General features: G+C 41.5%; 2 protein-coding genes and 1 long non-coding RNA gene across 10 annotated transcripts in view; all 3 read left to right on the top strand.

The window, feature by feature from the left end:
* MAEA (macrophage erythroblast attacher, E3 ubiquitin ligase) overlaps window positions 1-9,126 on the top strand; it is a 30,952-nt gene extending 21,826 nt beyond the window's left edge. For all 6 annotated transcript variants that reach the window (XM_083615916.1, XM_083615915.1, XM_083615920.1 and 3 more), the window contains 5 exons: window positions 2,270-2,346; window positions 4,390-4,498; window positions 4,866-4,999; window positions 5,542-5,737; window positions 7,788-9,126. In XM_083615916.1, coding sequence (XP_083472042.1) covers window positions 2,270-2,346; window positions 4,390-4,498; window positions 4,866-4,999; window positions 5,542-5,737; window positions 7,788-7,883 — 612 coding nt within the window. In that variant the 3' untranslated portion in view covers window positions 7,884-9,126. The remainder of the gene's footprint in view (window positions 1-2,269; window positions 2,347-4,389; window positions 4,499-4,865; window positions 5,000-5,541; window positions 5,738-7,787) is intronic.
* Window positions 1-23,088, top strand: part of LOC310763592 — a 190,215-nt gene that overhangs the window by 119,917 nt on the left and 47,210 nt on the right. The gene's annotated exons all lie outside the window — the stretch shown is intronic.
* UVSSA (UV stimulated scaffold protein A) overlaps window positions 14,109-23,088 on the top strand; it is a 55,383-nt gene continuing 46,403 nt past the window's right edge. The window contains exons 1-6 of the mRNA XM_083615623.1: window positions 14,109-14,914; window positions 16,044-16,374; window positions 16,988-17,108; window positions 17,623-18,039; window positions 18,998-19,107; window positions 20,940-21,068. Coding sequence (XP_083471749.1) covers window positions 14,817-14,914; window positions 16,044-16,374; window positions 16,988-17,108; window positions 17,623-18,039; window positions 18,998-19,107; window positions 20,940-21,068 — 1,206 coding nt within the window. The 5' untranslated portion in view covers window positions 14,109-14,816. The remainder of the gene's footprint in view (window positions 14,915-16,043; window positions 16,375-16,987; window positions 17,109-17,622; window positions 18,040-18,997; window positions 19,108-20,939; window positions 21,069-23,088) is intronic.

Below are 23,088 nucleotides of genomic sequence, written 5' to 3'. Positions count from 1 at the left end.
TACCGTGTTAAGTTCCTTCTCTGTAGGGAGGAAGGGGATCCAGTCTTCCCAAGTGACCACTGTGGGGGAGGCCATTGGACGCATAGAGCTGAGGATCGACGGGGGTTTGGGGGCCCCCACCCCCAATGTTCAGGGGCCTCTTCTCTCTCCCTCTCCCTCCACCCCGGTTTTCCCTTCACTTATTCTTTAGCCCATACCATTCTTCTCTTCTTCACCTGGGCTGCCTTACAAGGGTCATTAGAACCTCTTGGGACTGGGCCTCAGGGACAGAGTGGTATATCCCACTGTGGGACAGCTGAGTTCCTTTCTCCTAACAAGTTGTGTTCCTTTTCCTCCCTGTTCTGTTAAGTTGTTGAATTTTTGGCTATACAGTTAACTTGCTTAACTGTATGAACTGGTGAGGGGGTTTCCCCGCCCACCAGGCATGCCCTCTCAAAAGTGTGACTTCCTGCCAGTGGAGAAGTGGGCAGTGACAACCCACACGGGATCCCCTTTCTCCCTCCAGAGAAGGAACTTGCCATGGTAAGTGCCAACATTTGCTTTGCCACACCAGCTCTTTGTTTTGCAAATTCTCGGTGCAGTCTAGTTGCATGCAGAAACCTTACTGCCCCAGGTCCTGTCGACTTTGGCAGTATAGGATTTCAGTGGCATACAATCATTACGTAATGTTTTATTGGAAAAGGTTTACTACAAGATAAGCAGAAGAGAGCAGAATATGAATGTGTAGTGTCCTTTAAATTCATGGGGCAGGGGATTCTTTATAGTGCAGTATGCAGTTAACTATAGTGCAGCCCACTCCCCAAGTATAAAATTGCAGGATATGTGATCCTGAAGCTGTAACTTGCCACAGTGGTTGAAGGAGGAGAGCTGCCGTAGCAGTACAGACATGTGATAATGTCTGGTGCAGTGCAAGTTGTAGCATTTATGCATAAATACACACATTGCTAAAATGGGACGCGGGTGGCACTGTGGGTTAAACCACAGAACCTAGGACTTGCCGATCAGAAGGTCGGCGGTTTGAATCCCTGCGATGGGGTGAGCTCCCGTTGCTCGGTCCCTGCTCCTGCCAACCTAGCAGTTCGAAAGCACGTCAAAGTGCAAGTAGATAAATAGGTACCACTCCAGTGGGAAGGTAAATGGCGTTTCCGTGCACTGCTCTGGTTTGCCAGAAGCGGCTTAGTCATGCTGGCCACATGACCTGGAAGCTGTACGATGGCTCCCTCGGCCAAGAAAGCGAGGTGAGCGCCGCAACCCCAGAGTCGGTCATGACTGGACATAATGGTCAGGGGTCCCTTTACCTTTTTACACACGTTGCAATGTGTTCCTTAACTCTTCCTTCTGCAACTTGGTGCCCTTCAGATGTTTTGGTCTGCAACTCCTTTCTGCTCCATACAGCATAGTCAGCAGATGGAGCTGGTACAGGTTGTAGTCCAGAACATGCAGAGGGCATTAGGTTGGGGAAGGGTATTTTAACTTTGCCTTGATGTAAGCAGACTGCATTTTTAAACTGAAAGAAACTTTAAAAAAAAAAAGCACCCCGCCCCCATTTACTGATATTTTAAAAAACTTTAGCCACATGGATAATATTGCAGTGCAATTGATTAATGATTGTATATAAAAAGAGAACATTAGGATCAGTTTTAAGTGAAGTTTAGTTTTAATACAAGTCCTTCGCATTACAATGAACAAATGTTAAGAGAACTTCAGTACGAAGTAATTTGATCTGTTATCACCAAGTACTGTAAGCATTTAACCTGCGGATGACCTCAGTCCATCTAATTCCCCCCCCCCCCGATGAACAAATGCCTTTTGATTTTCTTTAAACTTTATTAAGTAGTGTGGCATAATAACTTATTCCTGTTCAAAGAGGTCTCACTGAAAGATGCAGATCCTCCTATTTCTGATTGTTGCTTCTCAGAAAGTATTTTCAGTTACGGCACAAAATTCAAATTTAAAATGCAGATAGGTAACACTGGCTAGAAATCAGACCTTAGTCATAGTAACAGGATTTTTAATAGCATTCAATTCTGAGGTGCAAATAGATTTGTTTTTATGCAACTCAAACCTATATTATTATATTATATTATAATCTAGTGGCACATCATTATTGATATAAACACCAACAAATAGAACTGCATACACCTTAATCCTAAATATATTAACTCAAAATTCCTATTGATTTCAGTGTAACATAATGTAAAGTAAGTATGTCTAAGATCACAGGTTAAATGTGGCCACATCTAAGATCCTGTCTTTTCTTTAATCTTAGAGCTGTCTGGAGTTCAGCCTAAGGATTCAGGAGTTCATTGAACTTATTCGACAGAACAAGAGACTGGATGCTGTCAGGTATGGAAATAGGATGTGCAGAATTTTGTACTGGTTATAATCCTCAATTTCTACATTCCAGTCATGAGTCTCAACCCATTAGGTTTCAGTGATGCCTATTAGACCATATTTGCTCAAAATAGTTTTGCTTGGTTCCTATACCCTGTGTGTTAATATAGATACAAGTCATTCCCTCCAGATATTTCCTCCTTGTAGTTTCCTGCCCTTTAGCAGGTTTCTGGAGCACAACCTCAGTTTCATGTGCGTCAGTGAAACTGTTATCCCCAGTACCAAGTATTCCCGTCGACCAACTATTGTCCTCTTCCCCCATAGGATTTAGTTTAAAGCTCTCCTGATCGGCTTTGTGAGACTCTTAGCAAATATATTCTTGCCAACCACTTCGAGGTGCAATCCATCTCTTTCCAAAAATCCTTCCTTAAGGAAGCAGAGATGATGGTCCAAGAAGCTACACTTTTCCAAACCTAAACTGGAAATAATAGATAGCTAGAAAGGCCTTTGCTGCATGATACGTTAAGACTTGCCATCATATTTTTCTGCTAGGGACAGTGTTGGTGTTAGTAGCGTTGTAGATGGTAGGATAATGTAAAGGGGATGAGGTAGCAATAAGTTCCATCATAGAACATGATGTCAAAGAAGGTGTCAGATACTACACTTGAACACCATTGGACTAGTGATTAACTATCCCAAGTTACTCAAACTGTGATGAGGATCAATATTTTCCCCTTCTCAATTGTATCTCAGGTTGCAGATTGATTTAAATACGATAAAAGTAAACTGTGGAAACCATTGAGAATTGATCCAGTCTCTATCATCACTCTTCCCTGTTTGCCATTTGTTGGTGTTGTGCGATATAACCCTTGGAACTTTGATATGAATGTGTAGAGCTCAGTTTGCATGATGAGTCATCGAATCGGCACAATACAGTAGACGATTAGGAGGAGCCATTAGAATATGTGACTTTTCTAGCTGCAAGCCAGCAGGTAGAATGAATTTGCTCAGATAACCTTAGCTAAACACCTATCAGGCCTTGTATTGAGGGAGTCCTGCTTTTTGGAGTTAGATAAACGACTCACTCTGTATTAGTGTAACTCAGTATTCTTAGATTTTTTGTGTTTTTTTTCTTTAGACCATTTTAGAGCTGTTGTACAGCACCATTACTGCTTTGTCAAACTGACATGTTGTGTCTCTAAACTAATGCCTTAAAATACAGGCAACTCTCAACTTACATGGGGGTATGTTCCAGGGATAGTGTGTAAAAACCAAAACACGTTTTATTCAATTGCAGTTGGGATTGCCAAAGTCTTTCTTCCCAGATACCCACCCTCTTTCTGCCCTCTTTAAAAATATTTTTTAAATGCCAATAAAGTCGAATGTGTGCAAGTTAAATGCGCCTATGTTGTGAGTTAGCTGTATTCAGCAAATTTTTGTTTTTCTTACTCAACACCGTCTTACCCCAGGACAAGGAGTGCTGCAAGGAAGAAGACTGGTGACATACTAGCTGTGTTGGTCACACAGAATCAAAAGCAGAGGTTGTGAGATGATTGCATTGAATGGACCAGCTGATGTTCCAAATGCCAGAACTCTTCTTCTGGCATCTGATTGTTGCCACAACAGCAATTCTTGCTGTTCTTGCAACAGCGGACTTGACAGCATGTTGGTTCTCATCAGCCCTAACACTGCTACATGAAAATCAAAAGTGTTTCCACACCATTCTTGCTATCGTGGTGACATTGTAGATGAGGGGTGTACACACCCCTCAGTCTCTTGACAATGTTTAGCACTATATTTGCATCAGACACTCCCCAGGACTTGCAACAAAAAATGTGTTTTGATGGATGATCATGGCTCATTGGATTCTCTTCTGGAATAAACTTTGTGGCTCAGAAATGTAGTACTTTCATAGATAAGTGAGAAAACTTCCTGGGGTTGTAAGATTTGCTTCGAAAAATGTTTCTCTTTGCAGGTAAGGGTTGGTACTTCTTAAAAAGAACATAAAGCAAATGTTGAGATGCAAGCAGAGTAATTTTGCGTTCTGAATTTCAGACATGCAAGGAAGCATTTCAGCCAGGCTGAAGGAAATCAACTGGACGAGGTACGACAGGTGATGGGAATGTTGGCCTTCCCTTCAGATACTCATATCTCTCCTTACAAGGTATGTGTCCATTTAATTAAGCTAAAAAGATGGGCAGAGGATTTCCCCCCTTTTTTTGCAGTGTACTGATGCGCTAATGCTTACTGACTCTAAATTGATGCCCATTATTAAATATTGAGGATTTCAAACATGCATTTAACCTACTTGTTGCTATTGGCAAAACGTTCTGTTAATCTGCTTCTTGATATTGACAGCTGGGAACAGTTGTGATTCCCCGCTGGCCTATTTGAAAGTATTAAAACTGAGATGCACAAAAAAATTCCAGGTTCAACTGGTTGCAGTACATAATTACATTCCCAATACTTTGAAACTATTGAAATATCACAGTCTGCCTTTTGCTTTTTGTGTCTCTGTGTTCCCCCCACAGGATCTTCTGGACCCTGCCCGGTGGAGGATGCTAATCCAGCAGTTTAGATATGATAACTACAGGCTGCATCAGCTGGGGAACAACTCTGTCTTTACTATAACACTCCAGGCCGGGCTTTCAGCTATAAAAACACCGTATCCTTCAGTGCATCACAGTGGGATGCTGAAACTTGGTCCTTAAAAATTCAGTTTTTTGTAGACTATCTGCGTTTGGCAAATTTATGCCCAAATTTAAGACATATGTTTATGCCTAGAATACTTTTTTTTAAAAAAACAGCAGCCATCTTTCATTGTTTGTGTTCTCCAAAATGCAGATTGCATGACACGCAGGCTCTTAATCTTGATATAAATTGGGATTTTATTTAATTTTTTTGTAATATCAGAATTCAGAAAAGACTCTTGTATTTTTTACGTGCTTGGTAAAAAAAATAGAGCAAGCCCTGAGCCATCGGGTGTCTTGGCCGCTGTTTTAGTGAGCTGAAAATTTAACAGGTTTAGGAGGCTCAGAAGTAAACAAAAATAAAACTGGTTGTCCTTGAAATCAACATCTGCACCTGCAGATCCCCTTTCTTCATATAAGCCTAAAAGCCGTCTTCTGTAGCAAAAGAGTTCTCTGTTCGGTGTTTATTATTCAAATATGTAATTTATCTATTATCCTTTAACTCACTTTTAAATAGACAATGTTATAAAGAGGATGGCAGTTCCAAAAACCCTGACTGCCCTGTTTGTAGCAAATCCCTAAATAAGCTGGCTCAGCCTCTGCCAATGGCACATTGTGCCAACTCCCGACTAGTCTGCAAGATTTCAGGAGATGTGATGAATGAAAATAATCCTCCCATGATGCTTCCAAATGGATATGTGTATGGATACAATGTAAGTGTTTTTCCATAGATGTTTCAAACTATTGTGATATACTGTATGTGGCTTCCTAAAACAGATAATGGCGTTAAATTTGTTTGGAAATAATAATAATAATAATAATAATAATAATAATAATAATAATAATAATAATAATAATATATTTGTACCCCACTCATCTGGCTGGGTTTCCCCAGCCTCTCTGGGCAGCTTCCAACAAAGATTAAAAATACATTAAAATATCACACATTAAAAACTTCCCTGAACCTTCAGATGTCTTCTAAATGTCAGGTAGTTGTTTATCTCTTTTACATCTGATGGGAGGGCGTTCAACAGGGCGGGTGCCACTACCGAGAAGGCCCTCTGCCTGGTTCCCTGTAACTTTGCTTCTCGCAGTGAGGGAACTGCCAGAAGGCCCTCGGCACTAGACCTCAGTGTCCACGCTGAACGATGGGTGTGGAGACGCTTCTTCAGGTATACTGGGCTGAGGCCCTTTAGGGCTTTAAAGGTCAACACCAACACTTTGAACTGTGCTCGGAAACAACTGGGAGCCAATGTAGGAACTTACTGAGCCTTCCAACTTTAACTTGTACAGCTTTCTGCTTTGCTGAATTCTACAAAAGCCTTCAATAAGTTGCTTAGGCCTTTAGTTGAATTCAGCAGAGGACAAAGCTTCAGAAAATTATCTTTGCGGGTCAGTGGTAAGAAGTTTAAGATGCTCCGGATGAAATAACTTCTTAATTCTTGAATATGTTGAGCATAATAAAACATTTTGGCACTTTGAGAATTTATTCTCTCTGGGTTTTCTCCTGCATCTAGTTGTCTTTTTGGTTTTGAGCACAGTAATGGGGCCAGAGACCTCAGACTCAATCTAGCCAACACTGAATGCTGTGATAGGGTGGTTTGTCTGCCTGGCTGAGTGGTGCTCATATGGGCTACAGGTGGTTACATTCCCCTTAAGGCAGGCATGGCCAAACTTGGCCCTCCAGCTGTTTTGGGACTACAATTCCCATCATTCCGACCACTGGTCCTGTTAGCTAGGGATGATGGGAGTTGTAGTCCCAAAACAACTGGAGGGCCAAGTTTGGCCATGCCTGCCTTAAGGGCTCACATGCAGTTTTGGTCTACTCTTTCATTGTCACTAGAGGCATAAGTAGACTCCGTAGCTCAGAATACCTTTTATTAGCTTAAGCTGATGTATCAGCTGTGGACAAAGATAGCTTTGCTACAATTTTTGATACCTGTTAACCTCCTGTTTGGATTGCTGGAATGCATTGTACATGGGGATCCTTTTGAATATGGTCCAGTTTGTCTTGCATCTTCAGTTGCTCCAACACAGAGCAGCAAGCAACTGAGACAGATTGATAATGCTCATATACCAGTGCTTTACCAACTTCACCAGCTTTATAGTCCATTTTCAGGTCCAGTTCAAAGGGTTGTTATGAACCGTTTTAAGCTCTGATTGGCTTTGGTTGACAGTTTACCAGAAGGATCACCTTTTCCTATATGCACCTATTCCAGAACTTCAAACCATATTTCAGTGCCCTTCCCTGGATTCCCATCAAAGGAAACTCAGCACCTGGAAACTCAGGACCTTTACAGTTGTAGGGTGCCCTCCATGGAGAAACTTGCCTGGTGCCTACATTGTGAAACCTTTTCAAAATATTCCCAGGCTTTTTAATAATTATAATTTATTGCTTTTTAGATTCTTACGCTAATGTTAACTTGTTGCAAATTTTTACATGGGTTTTATGCATTTCCTAGTTTTATTCCGTGTTAGCATGTCTCTTACTTGGTTTAAACCTTTAAACCACGCAAATAAACTTTATTAGGCAATATATAAATATTGTATATAATAATAAAAAATCAGTCAAAATAGGATTACAAAAAGGCTGAACAGACATTGGCTAGTGTGTGTGTATATAGCAGTGTGGAGTCTTGGATTGTGTATAGCTGTTGCCGGCTCTTAAAACTTTGCAGTTAAGATAACAGAAACTGAAGAATGGATAAACACTTTATTTCACTCTGGGACTATCATAATTAATCTCTCTTCTTTTTGTTTCAGTCTTTGCTTTCTGTTCGTCAAGATGATAAAGTAGTTTGCCCAAGAACCAAAGAAGTCTTCAACTTCTCACAAGCTGAGAAGGTCTACATTATGTAATTCCCTCGTACATACAATGAAGTGCCGCTGGAATTTGACATAATATATTTTGGCATGACTTGTAGAGAAAGATCTTGAGTGTGGCTAAGAGAGCTGGGGTGGGAATCAGATTGGTTGGTGGCATTTTTTATTGCGACCAAAGATCAATGAACAACAATATACACTCTTAGAAACTGAGGAAGTGTGACTAAAAGGTTGTACTTGGAGGGAACAAATATTGAATGTTTGGATTTTGTTACAGTAATTGGACTTTTCTCAAATAATCATCCAGCAAAAACTCAGCTCAAAAAATGGACAGTTTCACATGAGAAAAAAAGTTACAGTGAACCTCAAAGGGCCATTTCACACTTCCAGACCTGTTTTCAACATCACCAATATGTGCCCATGTATGGAAGAACTTATTATTTGAAGGGGCCAAATATGCAAAACTGTGATACATGCACCAGGGAACTGGGGCCAGTCACGGCCTCTGAATGTGTGTCGACCTTGTGGCCTCAAGTGTGTGCACGCACACACGTGCATCTCCCCTTCAAATGTGGTTGTCAGCATGAGACACATAAACTGGAAATAGATTTGCAATGTCAAAGTGTGATGTAGGTCTGTGTGCTTCCTTTTTCTGTGTTAGCAATTGGCTAAGACCCTTTTGTTTGAAATCCTCTTCCATTCTGCCTTTGAAATGATCCCATGGGCCATAGTAGATGCTTGACGACAACACTAACACAAGGCTGATTTAACTGGATCAGTTAGGAGTTCTTTGAAAAGTACTGCAAGGGTTTATTCTCTTCCAAAAACCCTCCACACATTGACCATCTTGGAAAGACTGCATAAATACGAAGTAACTGAAAAGATTACAGGCACAATGCACTGCTTGTATGTCTGTCCTTCTTCCAGTTGACCATAGTGTTAAAATTCTTCATTTATTAGTTACTATGTGCATAGGATTCAATATCAAACCATTAGTGCTACTGCCTTATTTCTTACTTTGAGAATGTACTCACATAAAGATCAGCTGGTAACCTTAAGTGTTGGGCAAATTTTGAAGATGCCTTGCAGGATTAATTATGTAATTTTAGGGTATTCATTACACAAGAGATTAGTTCAGTTTTAACAGCTGCAAATCACATCCTTATCACTCTCCAAATAAAACCATTGTAGTTGGAAAAAACCATATGGTAGAAGTTTGTATTTAGCATTTATTTTTGCATGTTGATGTTGATTAGCTAATAAAGACTGTAAACACAAACCCTTTTATAATCATTGTTTCTTTTCCTTAGTTGACAGTGGGATGTTAATTTGTTCTTGAAACTAGGAATTGGTGCGGGGAGTTAACCTTCACTACTAAAAATGGTCACATTACAGATACTTTACCTAATACTGGTGACAACTCAGTATTTTCTGGATACTTGTCTGATTATTGGATGATACAGATACTGTATTTTTGAAAACTGAACAGCTATCAATAAGTAAAGGGACAGATGTTGTGCTCATCTCTTCTAAGGACTTGAAAATTCAAAATTTCAAAATACACCTTCAAAATTCTGGGAAGGGTGAGGAATTGGCTAGGAGATACATTTAGATGTGGAATTGGGATACTCACATGATCACAAAATTAAATACAGACTCTATGTTTCTAAGTGAAAGATTTTAATGTAGGGAGACTTGATTTTCTAATTATCATAGACAAGCAGTGATTTAAACGAATAGAACATACTTGATGCAGCTTTGATTTTTAGCTTTAATATTTGGCTGCAGCTTGTGATTTGTCTCCAGTCAGACAAGCCACAAGCCCAGATCTGAATGTAACCCTAAGCCAGAAAACACTCAGGAAGAATGGCTGAGTTAAACAGTTTTTAATTTTTTTGCATTGGAAGGCCAAAGTCTTGTGTTTACAAATGCTGATCACCCAAAACTTAGCTAAAGTCTTTCTTTTTAGCAATTCAGATGGTTGAAGTCACAGGTATTGCAATGCTATGCGTTTGGCTGTTTTGGTGAAAATTCATTATTTCAACACACTTAAAGTTTCAAGATTTTAAAGTTCCCATTTTAAACCTGTTAATTAAAAACAAGTAGCTCAACTGGTGTTTCTCTGGCAGTGAAGCATCTCTGATAAACATTGTTTCCCCACAGGGGGAAACAACATTTGCTGCTGGAGGGAACGGACTGTAGCTATGTATTATTTTACAGAATGAGAAGGGACACTGCTCCAGGGACATATGCCTGTGAAAGGGGGCGAAATTCCACAATTTCACTTATCTTGCAGCCTGGCTTAGCTCAATTGCTCTGCATCTCTTGAGATTTATCTGTTATAACAAATCGCAAATCGAGAGATAACAGTTGGCTACATTCTTGTTTTTAAAACACCCAGCTTTGCAGACACACCCCTCTGAGTGAAGGACTACTGAATGACTTAACAGGGCTTTTGAACGAACCCGTGAAGATTATAGGCCATTTTTAATCACCATTATTTCTGTCATAAGCTTGCAAGACCATGTACAAAGTACTTTCAGGTGAGGGAACCTGTTTCCCTCCAGTTGTTCCTGGATTAGAGCTCTCATTATCCCTGATGTCTAAAAATACCTGGAGGGCTGTCTATAGCATAGATGTCAACTTTTCCCTTTTCTTGCGAGGAATCCTATTCGGAATAAGGAAATTTCCCTTTAAAAAAGGGAAAGTTGACATCTATGATCTATGGGCTCCCTAACTCTGCCTTCAAAAGTTTTTGCTATTTTTTAAAGAATTAAAGCATTTTAGTGAAGGCACATTGTGTTCCTTGGCCTGAAGGGTCAGGAATTTTAGATTAATCATGCACCAAGAACATAAGGAGAAACTGCAAGTTAAAGGTCTGCTGTTAACCTCAGTGCCATGTAAGTATAAAACATGTATCTTAGTGTATTATAGCAGCTATTTCTTAGAATAGTTGGCGCTATTCAGTTCCACTGCATGCATTTGGAGTAGGTTAAACTGGGAGACAGGAGCCATTCGCCATCTTTAATACTGGTGCACCACAGGGGAGGTTTTTGTGTGCCACCAGAGTAAGACTGAATGACTTAAAAGTTCAAGTTTCTTCTTACGAGTTTGGAATTGCAGCATGATTGAGGAGACAATACTCATTCACTAATATGTTGAAATTTTCCCCAGGCAGGTATGCTGCAAGACATCTGTGGTTACTTTGGAACCTGAGATGTTTGTTGGGGATAAAACAGGCTGGGTGGCATGGTGTTGTAGTTGAAAAGAAGTGATGAATAGACGGTTCAAGACTGCTCTTTGCTTCAAATTGTGTCCACTCGGTGCCAATTTGCAGTGGGAAAAAAGTGGGTGAAGATTTGTGAACTCTGCTTTATATTCCACTGAAATCCAGGTGAGCATCGTTTAAAGGGGAAGCAGCACTGGCCTTCGATATGCACTGAAATACAAATAATTAGCAGCCCATTCCTGCTCAAAATCAGTATGCTCCTCCCCGTACACTGCTGAGATGTACCCTTTAAATTTATTTAAATCTATATTCCACCCTTCCTCCTAAAGGAGCACAGGGTGCCTTTTCAAAATCTGTGCAACAGGATTATTATTTTCGAAACTTGCTTTGACGTTTTTCAATACTGGAACCATCATCGATCACAATTGTGTCTACAACGCCCACATCCCATGTCATTAGCACTCCCCACTGCATCAGTGGATGGCTGATGGATGGCCACACCGACTCGGCCCCCGGACACACTGACCAGATGCTTGGAAGCTGTGGCTGGATGGTTTCGTGGGAGCCAATTGAAACTAAATCCTTCGAAGACAGAGGTCCTATGGCTGGGTAGGAATGGCATGGGGATGAGAGACCAACTCCCTTCTCTTGCAGGGGCCCAATTAGTGCCATTGCCTTCCGTTAAGAGTTTGGGTGTAATCCTTGATGTCTCCCTTTCCATGGAGGCGCAGGTTACAGCAACAGCCAAGGCGACATTTTTCCACCTTTGCCGCATCAAGCAGTTGGTCCCTTACCTTTCCCGCCCCTACCTGGCCGCAGTGATCCATGCGACAGTCACCTCCAGGCTTGACTACTGTAATTCGCTCTACACAGGGCTGCCCTTGAAGCTGTTCCAGAAACTCCAGCGGGTGCAGAATGCTGCAGCAAGGCTCCTGACGGGGTCTCTGGCATGGGAGCATATTCACCCAGTGCTTTTCCAGCTGCACTGGCTCCCGGTGGAGTACAGGGTCAGATTTAAGGTGCTGGTTTTGACCTTTAAAGCCCTTCACGGCCTAGGACCCTCGTACCTACGGGACCGCCTCTCCCGGTATGCCCCACGGAGAGCCTCAAGGTCCATAAATAGCAACACCCTAGTGGTCCTGGGAATGGACTGTATAGTAAAAGCTATGGTTTTCCCAGTAGCGATGTATGGAAGTGAAAGCTGGACCATAAAGAAGTCTGATCGCCGAAGAATTGATGCTTTTGAATTCTGGTGCTGGAGGAGACTCTTGAGAGTCCCATGGACTGCAAGAAGATCAGATCTATCCATTCTGAAGGAAATCAGCCCTGAGTGCTCACTGGAAGGACAGATCGTGAAGCTGAGGCTCCAATACTTTGGCCACCTCATGAGAAGAGAAGACTCCCTGGAAAAGACCCTGACGTTGGGAAAGACGGAGGGCACAAGGAGAAGGGGACGACAGAGGACAAGATGGTTGGAAAGTGTTCTTGAAGCTACCGGAATGAGTTTGACAAAACTGCAGGAGGCAGTGGAAGACAGAAGTGCCTGGCGTGTTCTGGTCCATGGGGTCATGAAGAGTCGGACACGACTAAACAACAACAAAGTGGTCCCGGGCCCTAAGGAAATTAGATTAGCTTCAACCAGAGCCAGGGCCTTTTCAACTCTGGCTCCGGCCTGGTGGAACGCTCATGAGACCTGATATTATCAGAGGAAACGTCATCTCCCACTGTTTAGTGAAGACTTTCTCAATGCTGCTGCTCTCTAGAAATGTTGCATAACAACTCCCATCATCCGCAGCTGGCATGGGAGCCACAGTCTTAACACAATGGAGAACATCAAGGACAAGAAAGTCTGGTTTAAGTATCCTGCAAACAAGTATGAGTCAACACAAGAGGATTTCTCTAGTGATGCGATAAGGCAATATAGGGCCAATACAACGTGAGGCTTCATTGCTGGTCCAGGCACCCCATTCTCCCCATTAGGATTTGGGCCTGAAGGACTGAGGGAAAGTGTGGGAGCAGCACGGAGAGTATGTTGAGAGCAAGCACGATTTATGACATTGTGCAACCTGCTTTATACCCTCCAACATTTCCTTGATGGATATAGATGTTCCCTCCAACATTTCTCCAATGAAAATAGGGACATCCTACCATACCCTCCAAAAGTCCTCTGATGAAGATAGGGACGTCCTAAGGAAAAGCGGGGCATTCCAGGATCTAATCAGAAACCAGGATGGATTCTGCAAATCTGGGACTGCCCCTGGAAAATAGGGACACTTGGAAGGCCTGCATCATTATGGATTGTGGGGCATCAGCCTTAGCAACAGAATTATTGATTAGGGGGGCATCAGCCTTAGCAACAGAATTATTGATTAGGGGGGCATCAGCCTTAGCAACAGAATTATTGATTGTGGGGCATCAGCCTTAGCAACAGAATTATTGATTAGGGGGCAACAGTCTTAGTAACAGAATTATTGATTGTGGGGCATCAACCTTAGCAACAGAATTATTGATTAGGGGCAACAGTCTTAGTAACAGAATTATTGATTGTGGGGCATCAGCCTTAGCAACAGAATTATTGATTGTGGGGCACCAGCCTTAGCAACAGAATTATTGACTGTGGGGTACCAGCCTTAGCAAGAGAATTATTGATTAGGGGGGCATCAGCCTTAGCAAGAGAATTATTGATTAGGGGGCAACAGTCTTAGCAATAGAATTATTGATTAGGGGGGCATCAGCCTTAGCAAGAGAATTATTGATTGGGGGGCATCAGCCTTAGCAATAGAATTATTGATTAGGGGGGCAACAGTCTTAGCAATAGAATTATTGATTAGGGGGGCAACAGTCTTAGCAAGAGAATTATTGATTAGGGGGCAAGTCTTAGCAACAGAATTATTGATTGGGGGGCAACAGTCTTAGCAAGAGAATTATGGATTAGGGGGCATCATTAGCAACAGAATTGTTGATTAGGGGGCAACAGCCTTAGCAACAGAATTATGGATTAGGGGGCAACAGAATAGTAACAGAATTATGGATTAGGGGGCAACAGCCTTAGCAACAGAATTATGGATTGTGGGGCACCAGCCTTTGCAACAGAATTATTGATTAGGGGGCATCAGCCTTAGCAACAGAATTATTGACTGTGGGGCACCAGCCTTAGCAACAGAATTATGGATTAGGGGGCACCAGCCTTAGCTTCCAACTTCCTGAAATTGGAATTTCTGCACTAAGGGCATCCCAAACAGAACGGGCTGCTGTAATCCAGCCTCAAATTTGCCGATAAAGGGACACGACTCTCTCCGCCCGGCAACAGCCGCAGCCGGCGAGCCGTGCGAAGCTGAAGTGAAGCCAGCCAGCAGAAGAAGAAGCAGCAGCAGCCCATCGTCCTTCCCGGCTCTCGCCCTCCAGCAGCTCCCAGCAGCCCGGCTGCCTTGAGGCCGCCGCAGCTCGACCGGAGGCGGGGGGAGCCCTTCCCTTCTTCCCTTCCCCTCCGGACTCCTCCCCGCCTTCCTCTCGCGGAATCCGCCCCAGCAGCCTGACGAACCGGGCAGGCGAGCGAAGGGGGCGGGCTCGGCGGCTGGGAGAGGCCGAGGCCTTCCTCCGGCTCCTTCCGCGGCCTGCGTCTTCCCCCGGACGAGGCGCCGGCGACGCCCGCCCCGCAGGGCAGCGGAGAGCCGCGGCTTCGTTTCCTTAGCAGGGCGCGCCTCGCCTCGTCCTCGGACAGCCGCGTTTCCCCTTCAGAAATGGACGGCAAGCTGCCTCAGCTGGTGGAGGAGCTGACGACTTCGGGGGAGCCGCGCCTCGACCCCGCCAAGCTCAAGGAGCTGAAGAAGATGTGCAGGTAGGGACCTCTTAATGTAGAATATCCCCCCCCTTTATTTATTTATTTTATTATATTTCCATTTAATAATATCATTATTATCCACTCTACTTCCCTGGCTCTTTAGAGCCTCTCTCCCTCCCGCCTCATGGCTTTCAAAATCAACCTTTACACTATAATCCTTGCCTTTTGTACGTTTCCCAATTCCTATTGCACTCATTGCAGAAGAACTCAAAATTTAAATAAATATAGCATGGCGGAAAACTCCTCATTACGTATCTTCAGGCAACCCCTGCTAGCGATGTTAATTGCTTACAATGGTTAATTGCAATTTACTCCAGTCCTTTTGGAATACTTGATCATGCTGGTTTGGGATTTTTCCTCTCAGCTTGGCCAGTTCTGCAAAGTCCATCATCTTCATCTGGGAACCTTTCCTTCCTCTTCTTTCTTTTTTCCTTTTTGGATATATTTTTATTAAATTTCCAAAAAGTTCACATCATTCCAATACATCTGTTTTCTTCTTGTACGCTTCCCATCCCGTTTTTCCATGGTGTGTTTCATTCCTCCCCTTTCCTGCACCTTGTCTCCCCTCTTTTATTATCATCACAATAATGCAACAATCTCTCATCCAGTTCTGTTACTTATGGTTCAAACCCTGCTCGCAAATTCATCATACTGTAATATTTCTTTAAATGGTCCAAAAAGGGCTTCCCTTCTTTCATAAAGCAATCGTCGTTGAGTTCTCTTATTTTAGCTGTTAAATTTGCTGATTCCACATAGTCCTTCTCTTTACTTATCCATCCTTCTTTGGTGGGAACTTCTTCATCTTTCCGTTTTTGTGCATAAAGAATCTCAGCTGCTGTAAAAAGCAAATTTGGGAACCTTTCTTTTAAAAAGAATATGATAAAAAGCAAATCTGGGAATCTTTCTTTTAAAAACAAACGTTTCCATGGTGGCTGTCCGCTGTTCTTTATATTATTATTTGGAGCGGGGGGTGCAATCTTGTGCATGCTTGTTCAGAAGTAAGTTAAGCAATTGGGGAGAATTAGTTTTCTTCTCGTCCTGGGTGTTACTTTAAAAAAACCAAAAACTTACTGTTTACGGTACTGTATTTGCTTTCCTGCTAATCGTGCTGGTTACTTTCCCAAAGGTCCTCGGATGAGCATATTACTCATGTTTATCACTTGCTGATGACACAGCTGAATCAAGAGCACGCAGAGATACGGCTGTCAGCGTTTCAAGTTGTGGATGAACTCTTCAGCCGTTCCCATCAGTTTAGGACTTTAATCATTTCAAACTTCCAAGAGTTCTTGGAGCTCACAGTGGAAACAGACTATGATCAGCCACTTCCCCCACCGGTTGAAGTGGCACAAAAGCTAAAAAGAGCTGCCATTAAATCTGTACAGGAGTGGCATGAGAAATATGGAGAGGCCTACAAGAAACTTTCACTAGGATTCCATTTCCTAAAACAGAATAAGAAGGTACTTAAATATTCACTTTCTTGATTGAATGCTTAGTGGCTTTATACAAATAAAGTGTTGGAAATGTTTAGTTCATTGCTAGCAGACGTAAATATATTAAATGTGAACCAAAAAAAATATGGTTCTTTATAAATAAGTAGACGAAAGACCCATATTATATTACTTTAAAGTGCTGCTGCACATAGACTGATTGGTAATACTAAAATACTCATTATTTAACAAACACGACACTGAAAAATGAATTTCCTGCATTAGATGTGTATTTCTACTGAAAGTTTGCATCGTTTAAGTATTTGAAACAAAAAAGGTAAGTATTCTTAAACCGGAATGGCTTAAGAAAATCTTTGTGCCTTCCCATGCACATAGAACACAATCTGTATTAGTATCACCTTGTGCTACTTCTAGTAAGGACTTGCTGTGAGATTTACCCTAAGCTTCTGAGAAGAAGCTTTTATTATTAGCTCAAAAACAGATGCTTTAGAAATATCTGAAAGTGTTATTTTGTGCAGTCTGTTCCTTTCAGATGTTGACCACCGAAGAAAATTTGTCTTGACATGCACGATACGTTTTCAGCAACGGCAAAAATAATAAAATATATTCTACAATTCTGTAGGTAGATTTTCAAGATACAAATGCCAGAACTCTAGCAGAAAGGAAGAGAGATGAAGAGAAACAAAAAAGGTTGGATAATATTTACAAAGAAAAAGCCAAAAAAGCTGAGAGGGAAATGGCAGGTGAGTGGGGTTTAGTGCCTTAATGGGTGGTTCATTAGTCCTAATTTCATTTGAAGATGTCAATACAGTCGTACCTTGGAAGTCGAATGCAATCCATTCAGGAAGTCTGTTCGACTTCCGAAATGTTCAGGAACCAAGGTGCGGCTTCCGATTGGCTGCAGGAAGCACAAACTGTTCGGGAGCCAAAATGTTCATCTCGCAAGGCGTTCGACTTTCGAGGTTCGACTGTACTAGTAATTTTAATAAGGAAAGTAGTTATTTATTTATATTATTATTATGTATTAAATTGGTATATCGCCCTTCATCCGTAGATATCAGGGCGGTTCACATAATAAAAATACAAGATAAAAAACAATACATATGAAAACATTTATAGCGTTATGAAAGAGTTTCATAGGCAAAAAGTAGACTAAACTCTGTCCAAAAATAACTTCTGTGGGAACAAACTTATTTTGGTGTATGTGATATTTCTGTATTTTTATGGCAGTATTTTAAAACTACCACCACTTGACAGATATGTCACAAGAAATCGAAGCTGTGCTGACTGAGATGGAGAATTGTTTTCAGCTTCTGATGCCAGATCCCTTTGACTTCATGGCAAATGACACTGAAACAGTCAATTGGAGGACGGCTGAACTGGACAAAACTGTTTCCTGCTCTTTTGTGGAGAGGGCAGCTCAACAGGCACATTTCCTTGACGATAATGAGCAGCCTTGCTGCAGCAAGGACCTTCCTTCCATCTCTCTGGTTCCGAAAGCTGGTAACAAAAAAGACGTGAATAGCGAAATGGAGGAGAATGGAGGCATAGAAGACTCTTTAAATTCCGAATTGACTTCTGCCGCCGCCAGTGGAGAAGATGACTATGCCACCTTTGTTCGGAGCCACGGTCTTGGATCTCATAAATACAGTCTCAGTCTTGAAATAGCCACAGGTATTGGGATTCTGTGGAACGTAATCATTAATTACAATACACTGCTTTTAAATAAAGTTTAAATGATCATCTTCACTTGTCAGCTAATAACCAAGTATTTAGAATCTGTTATAAGTACAGTCATACCTCGGGTTGAAGTAGCTTCAAGTTAAGTATTTTTGGGTTGCGCTCTGCGGCGACCCGGAAGTAACGGAGTGGTTTCGCCACTTGCGCATGCATAGACGCTCAAAATGACGTCATGCGCGGAAACGCGACACGCACAGACGCGTGTTACATTTACTTCAGGATGCGAACAGGGCTCTGGAACAGATCCCGTTTGTATCCAGAGGTACCACTGCATGTTGCCGTTCCTGGGTGGAAAATATATTTCTCCTGGCCTGCTTTCCTCTGACTGTTGATTTTTGCGAGTAGGGCTTGAAAAAAAGGTTGGAAGTCACAGATTTCAAATTAAGACCTATCGAGAGATCCTCCGGCCTTTTTTCTACTGTTTTTCAGTATCTTCCTTATTTCAAGTGTCTAGTCATAGCAGAATAGGTCATAGCATAGCACCATAGCATGAGTGTCTACTTCGTATTGCTTTTTAAAAAAATATCTGCTGCTGTTTTCTTTGTTGTTTTTTGTTGTTTACTGTACTTTGTACATTGCCTTGAGAAATGTGTGGAAGGTGATGTATTAGTATTACTAATAGTTATTTAAGCGTCTAGTTACTCACCAAACTCTTGTGGTAGCAGCCACTGAATTATAAAACCAGATTGGTGGGAGGAGAGATTGTGTGGAGAAATATCCTATTGCTTTTAGGCGAACCTACTAAGTTGGAGGCTGCTAAGAGAAGAGAACCATGTATGCCACCTTGAGGTTAGAGGATAGGTGAGATATAAATGTAATAAATAAGTAAATAAATTAATACTGTACCAAAACATTCTGTGAATTTGCTCATTGTCTATTTTTCCCCTGCTAGATGTGAAATTGCAGGAGAATGAAGACAATACAGCTATAATAAATAACGCTACAGATGCTTATAAGCTCATCAGAAACAAATTCATGCCTTCTGTACAGTCATGGATTCAGGTGAGGAAAAACTCTTCCATTGAGAATAAAAATAAATTCTGTATTTTGTTTATTCTCTGTGTGTCAAAATGCTAATATGCTCATGTGGTGTTTTAGTTCCCCTGGGCTCTACACTAACTTCAGCATTCTTGAATTGAAAGCACATTTAGCATTGTTTTTTGTGAACTTGGAGCCTTGCAAACTTATACTGATGTTTTATTTCTGAGCTGTGTTCAGTATTTGAGGGAGGTGTCACACATTCCTTTATTTCCATCTCCTCTGATTTCAACCAAAACTTTCATAATCTCACGCTTTAAAAAGCTTTCATAAATTTCTATTCAAAAAGTTAACCCAGTGGAGAGAAGATTCTGTGTGTGTGCTTTCTTAATGGTGCAGTCAGCGTGATAGTTTCCCTGACAAGTACAGTAATGCTAGTTAAGGCAGAAAATGGACATTTATTGTAATCCTTGGTACTAGGATCTTAATCAGATGCAACAGGAAAATCTAGCCAGTCATTGTTCTTTTGGATTGGGAAAAGTAAGCACTGGTGGTAAGACAGAGTTACTTGGCTCCTACTCTGTTGTATTTTGATTGAAGAGAATAGGGTTTGGGTGGTTTCCAGGATGCTTGTAATATAGTTAATCTTAGGTAAGCCTTTCATTTCTAAAAATTCTTGATATCAGAACGCTTCTGCTTTGGAAATCACTGTTGGAGGACTGGCATTACATAGAATCAGAACTGCAGAGTTGGAAGAGACCTCAGGGGTCATTTAGTCCAACCCCCTGCAATCCAAGAATTCCAACTAGAGCATAATGACATATGGCCATCTAACCTCTGCATAAAAAACCTTCAATGAAGGAGAATACACAACCTCTTGTGGGAGTCTGCTCCACTGGTGAACAGCTCTTACTGTCATGAAGTACTTCCTAATGTTTAACTGGAATCTCATTTCTTGTAACTTGAAGACATTGGTTTGCTTTTTCATCTGCAGCACTTTAGATATTTGAAGGTGGCTGTTATATCACATCTCAGTCTCAGCAACTTCCTCAACCGTTCCTCATAAGACTTAGTTTCCAGACCCTTTATCATCTTGATCACTCTCTTCTGCACATGTTCAAACTTGTCAATATCCTTCTTAAATTGTGGTGCCCAGCACTGGACACAGGACTCCAGGTGTGGTTTGACCAAAGCAGAATAGAGTGGTACTATTACTTCCCTTGACCTGGGCACTAGACTTCTGTTGATGCAGCCTAGAATAACATTAGCTTTCCCCAAGCGGCATCACACTGTTGACTTACGTTCAGCTTGTGGTCTATTAAGACCCCTAGATCCTTTTCACATGTACTACTGGCAAACCAGGTGTCCCCCATCCTATATTTCTGCAGCCGGTTCTTCCTGCCTAAGTGCAGAACCTTACATTTGTCCCTATGGAAATTCATTTTGTTAGTTCGGGCCCAGTTCTCCAATCAGTTAAGGTAATCTTGAATCCCAGTTCTGTCTTCTGCAGCATTAGCTACCCCTCCCAGTTAGGAGTCATCTGCACATTTGATGAGCATCTTGCCAATATCTTCATCTAAAATCACAACATTATAAGCAACCAGATCCTACCCCCCCCCACATTATTTACCATCTCATCTAATAAATGTATTTCCCTAATATGAGTTTGGTGGTGACGGTGGCTACCTTTACTTTTTATTAAGCAGCGGTGTGTGAAGCTGAATGGCACACAAATTAAATGTGCATAAGTTGCGAGTTATCTGTATTACAAATTCCCATGGCATGCCAAATGTGCATGAAATTTTGGCATGTATGTTAATGCCAAGTCAGCTAATGTTGCGGTTTTTATTTTATAGTTGTTCACAAGGGCTGGAATAAATGATGAACATCTAAGACAAGCCATTGATCTTAAAAACAAATTGGAGCGTGCCACAGAGAAATGTAAGGAAATGAATATTGGTTTTAAAGACAGGAAGATGACAATGGTGAGTTAAGTTAAATATTTCTGGTATAGTTTGAGGAATACGTGACCTGAATTTAGAACATAATGTCACAATATGGCCTCAATATGGCATATCGTAATCTTGTATATATACCTTGGTTATGGGGGGGGTTCCTTTCTAGAGACCAGGATCTTTCATTGTCTTGAACTGTTTGTAACTCATGCCAGACTCACGCTGCAATAAAAGGTGGGGTTATAAATTTAACATGCAAATCGTTTTTTAAAATCTCTTTAAACTTTTCATAAAACTTAATATCTTTGAACCTGCTTTGTATTAATTATCTAGATTTCTCTCTGAGCTTCATAGTTTGCTGTGTCTTTAAGTAACAGAGCATTTATATACTGAACGATATATACTGAACACAGAGCAATATATACTGAACACAGTGGTAACTGAGATGGGGTGAGAGATTGCTGTAGAAAAATCAAAGTGGTCTTATCTTTTTATCAAATTGCTTTTCTTGGGGTAACTGATTTCACTTGTCCCCTAAAGCTGCTGTATTGGGTAATTTCACATATCATAAAATCAGCCATGCATTAGTCCTAGTCAACACACAGTATAGTTAGTCTTTTTGTGGAGGTTTTCCTATAGTGTGAACTCTTATTAAAGAACAATGTTCCATGATTATTAAAACTACATTTTAATAACTTCTACTTTTGCTTCCACATTTTTGTACCCACACTCTACCTGTCATTATATGAGGGGCCGCAATGCCTGAAGAGGGCTGCGGTCAGCCAATTTAGGACCAATTGAGCTTGGTCCTAAAATTGAGGAGCCGTTGACACACTAGTCCTCTATATCTAAAATAAATTTGAAGTCACTTCTGAGTGACACAGATTAGACAGGGCGTAGGAAAGGAGAGCCTATGCGCTTACATCTTGAACATGTGGGTATGGGGTGGGTGGGTTTGAGGCCAGTAGCTGCAAAGGTAAAGGGACCCCTGACCATTAGGTCCAATCGTGACCGACTCTGGGGTTGCGGCGCTCATCTCGCTTTATTGGCCGAGCGAGCTGGCGTACAGCTTCCGGGTCATGTAGCCAGCATGACTAAGCCGCTTCTGGCGAACCAGAGCAGCGCACAGAAACGCCATTTACCTTCCCGCCGGAGTGGTACCTATTTATCTACTTGCACTTTGACGTGCTTTCAAACTGCTAGGTTGGCAGGGGCTGGGACTGAGCAACGGGAGCTCACCCCATCGCGGGGATTCGAACCGCCAACCTTCTGATCAGCAAGTCTAAGAAAATATAGAAAGCACTAAGTTCTCACTGACTTATGAAAGAAGTTATGATCTACCCAAAAAATGTTCAGGCATTTGAGTCTCCAGCAAAAGGGAATTCGACTGAGGAACCCCTCTTCACATGCAGGGCAATCCTACTATTTGTTCACTGCAAGAAACTGCAGAATGAAGGGGTGCAGTTATGACAGTGGTGAAAACAGAATGCATGTGATGGTGGATCATTCTTGCCATCAGTTGCCCGTACAGTGATGCCACAGAGATCTTTATACAAACACAGTTGACATGTCCGTATGTTGTAAACACTAAGTTCAGGATTCACAAAGGTCTCAGTAGTAATAATAAATAATAATAATAATAATAATAATAATAATAATAATAATAATAATAATAATAATAATAATAATAAATTACTTCTACGCCGCCCATCTGGCCGGGCCTCCCCAGGCACTCTGGGCGGTAAAATGTCATGGCAGATGAAGCGATGCTCATAATTTTAGGTTGTCAATTTGGGCCCTATGCTAAGCCATGGTTAACTTTTTTAAACCATTATCTGTTGAAATGTCGGAATTGAACCTTACCTATCTTTTTAAATTGGCACTGCATATGCCAAAACTGTGTTGGCTCTAGGCCCTTAGACTTACATACAATAAGATTCTGCAAAGGATGATCAGGTCAGGCCAGCACTAGATTTCACGTTTCTATCTGGGCATATGTGAACACTTGCATAGCACTTGAATTCATATACTCTTTTAGTGACAATAAATA

The sequence above is a fragment of the Podarcis filfolensis genome (genome assembly GCF_964270895.1).
Source record: "Podarcis filfolensis genome assembly, chromosome: 5".
In the NCBI taxonomy this organism is placed as follows: domain Eukaryota; kingdom Metazoa; phylum Chordata; class Lepidosauria; order Squamata; family Lacertidae; genus Podarcis; species Podarcis filfolensis.
The sequence above is the reverse complement of the archived record's forward strand: the minus strand, read 5'-3'. Positions and strand labels throughout refer to the sequence as shown.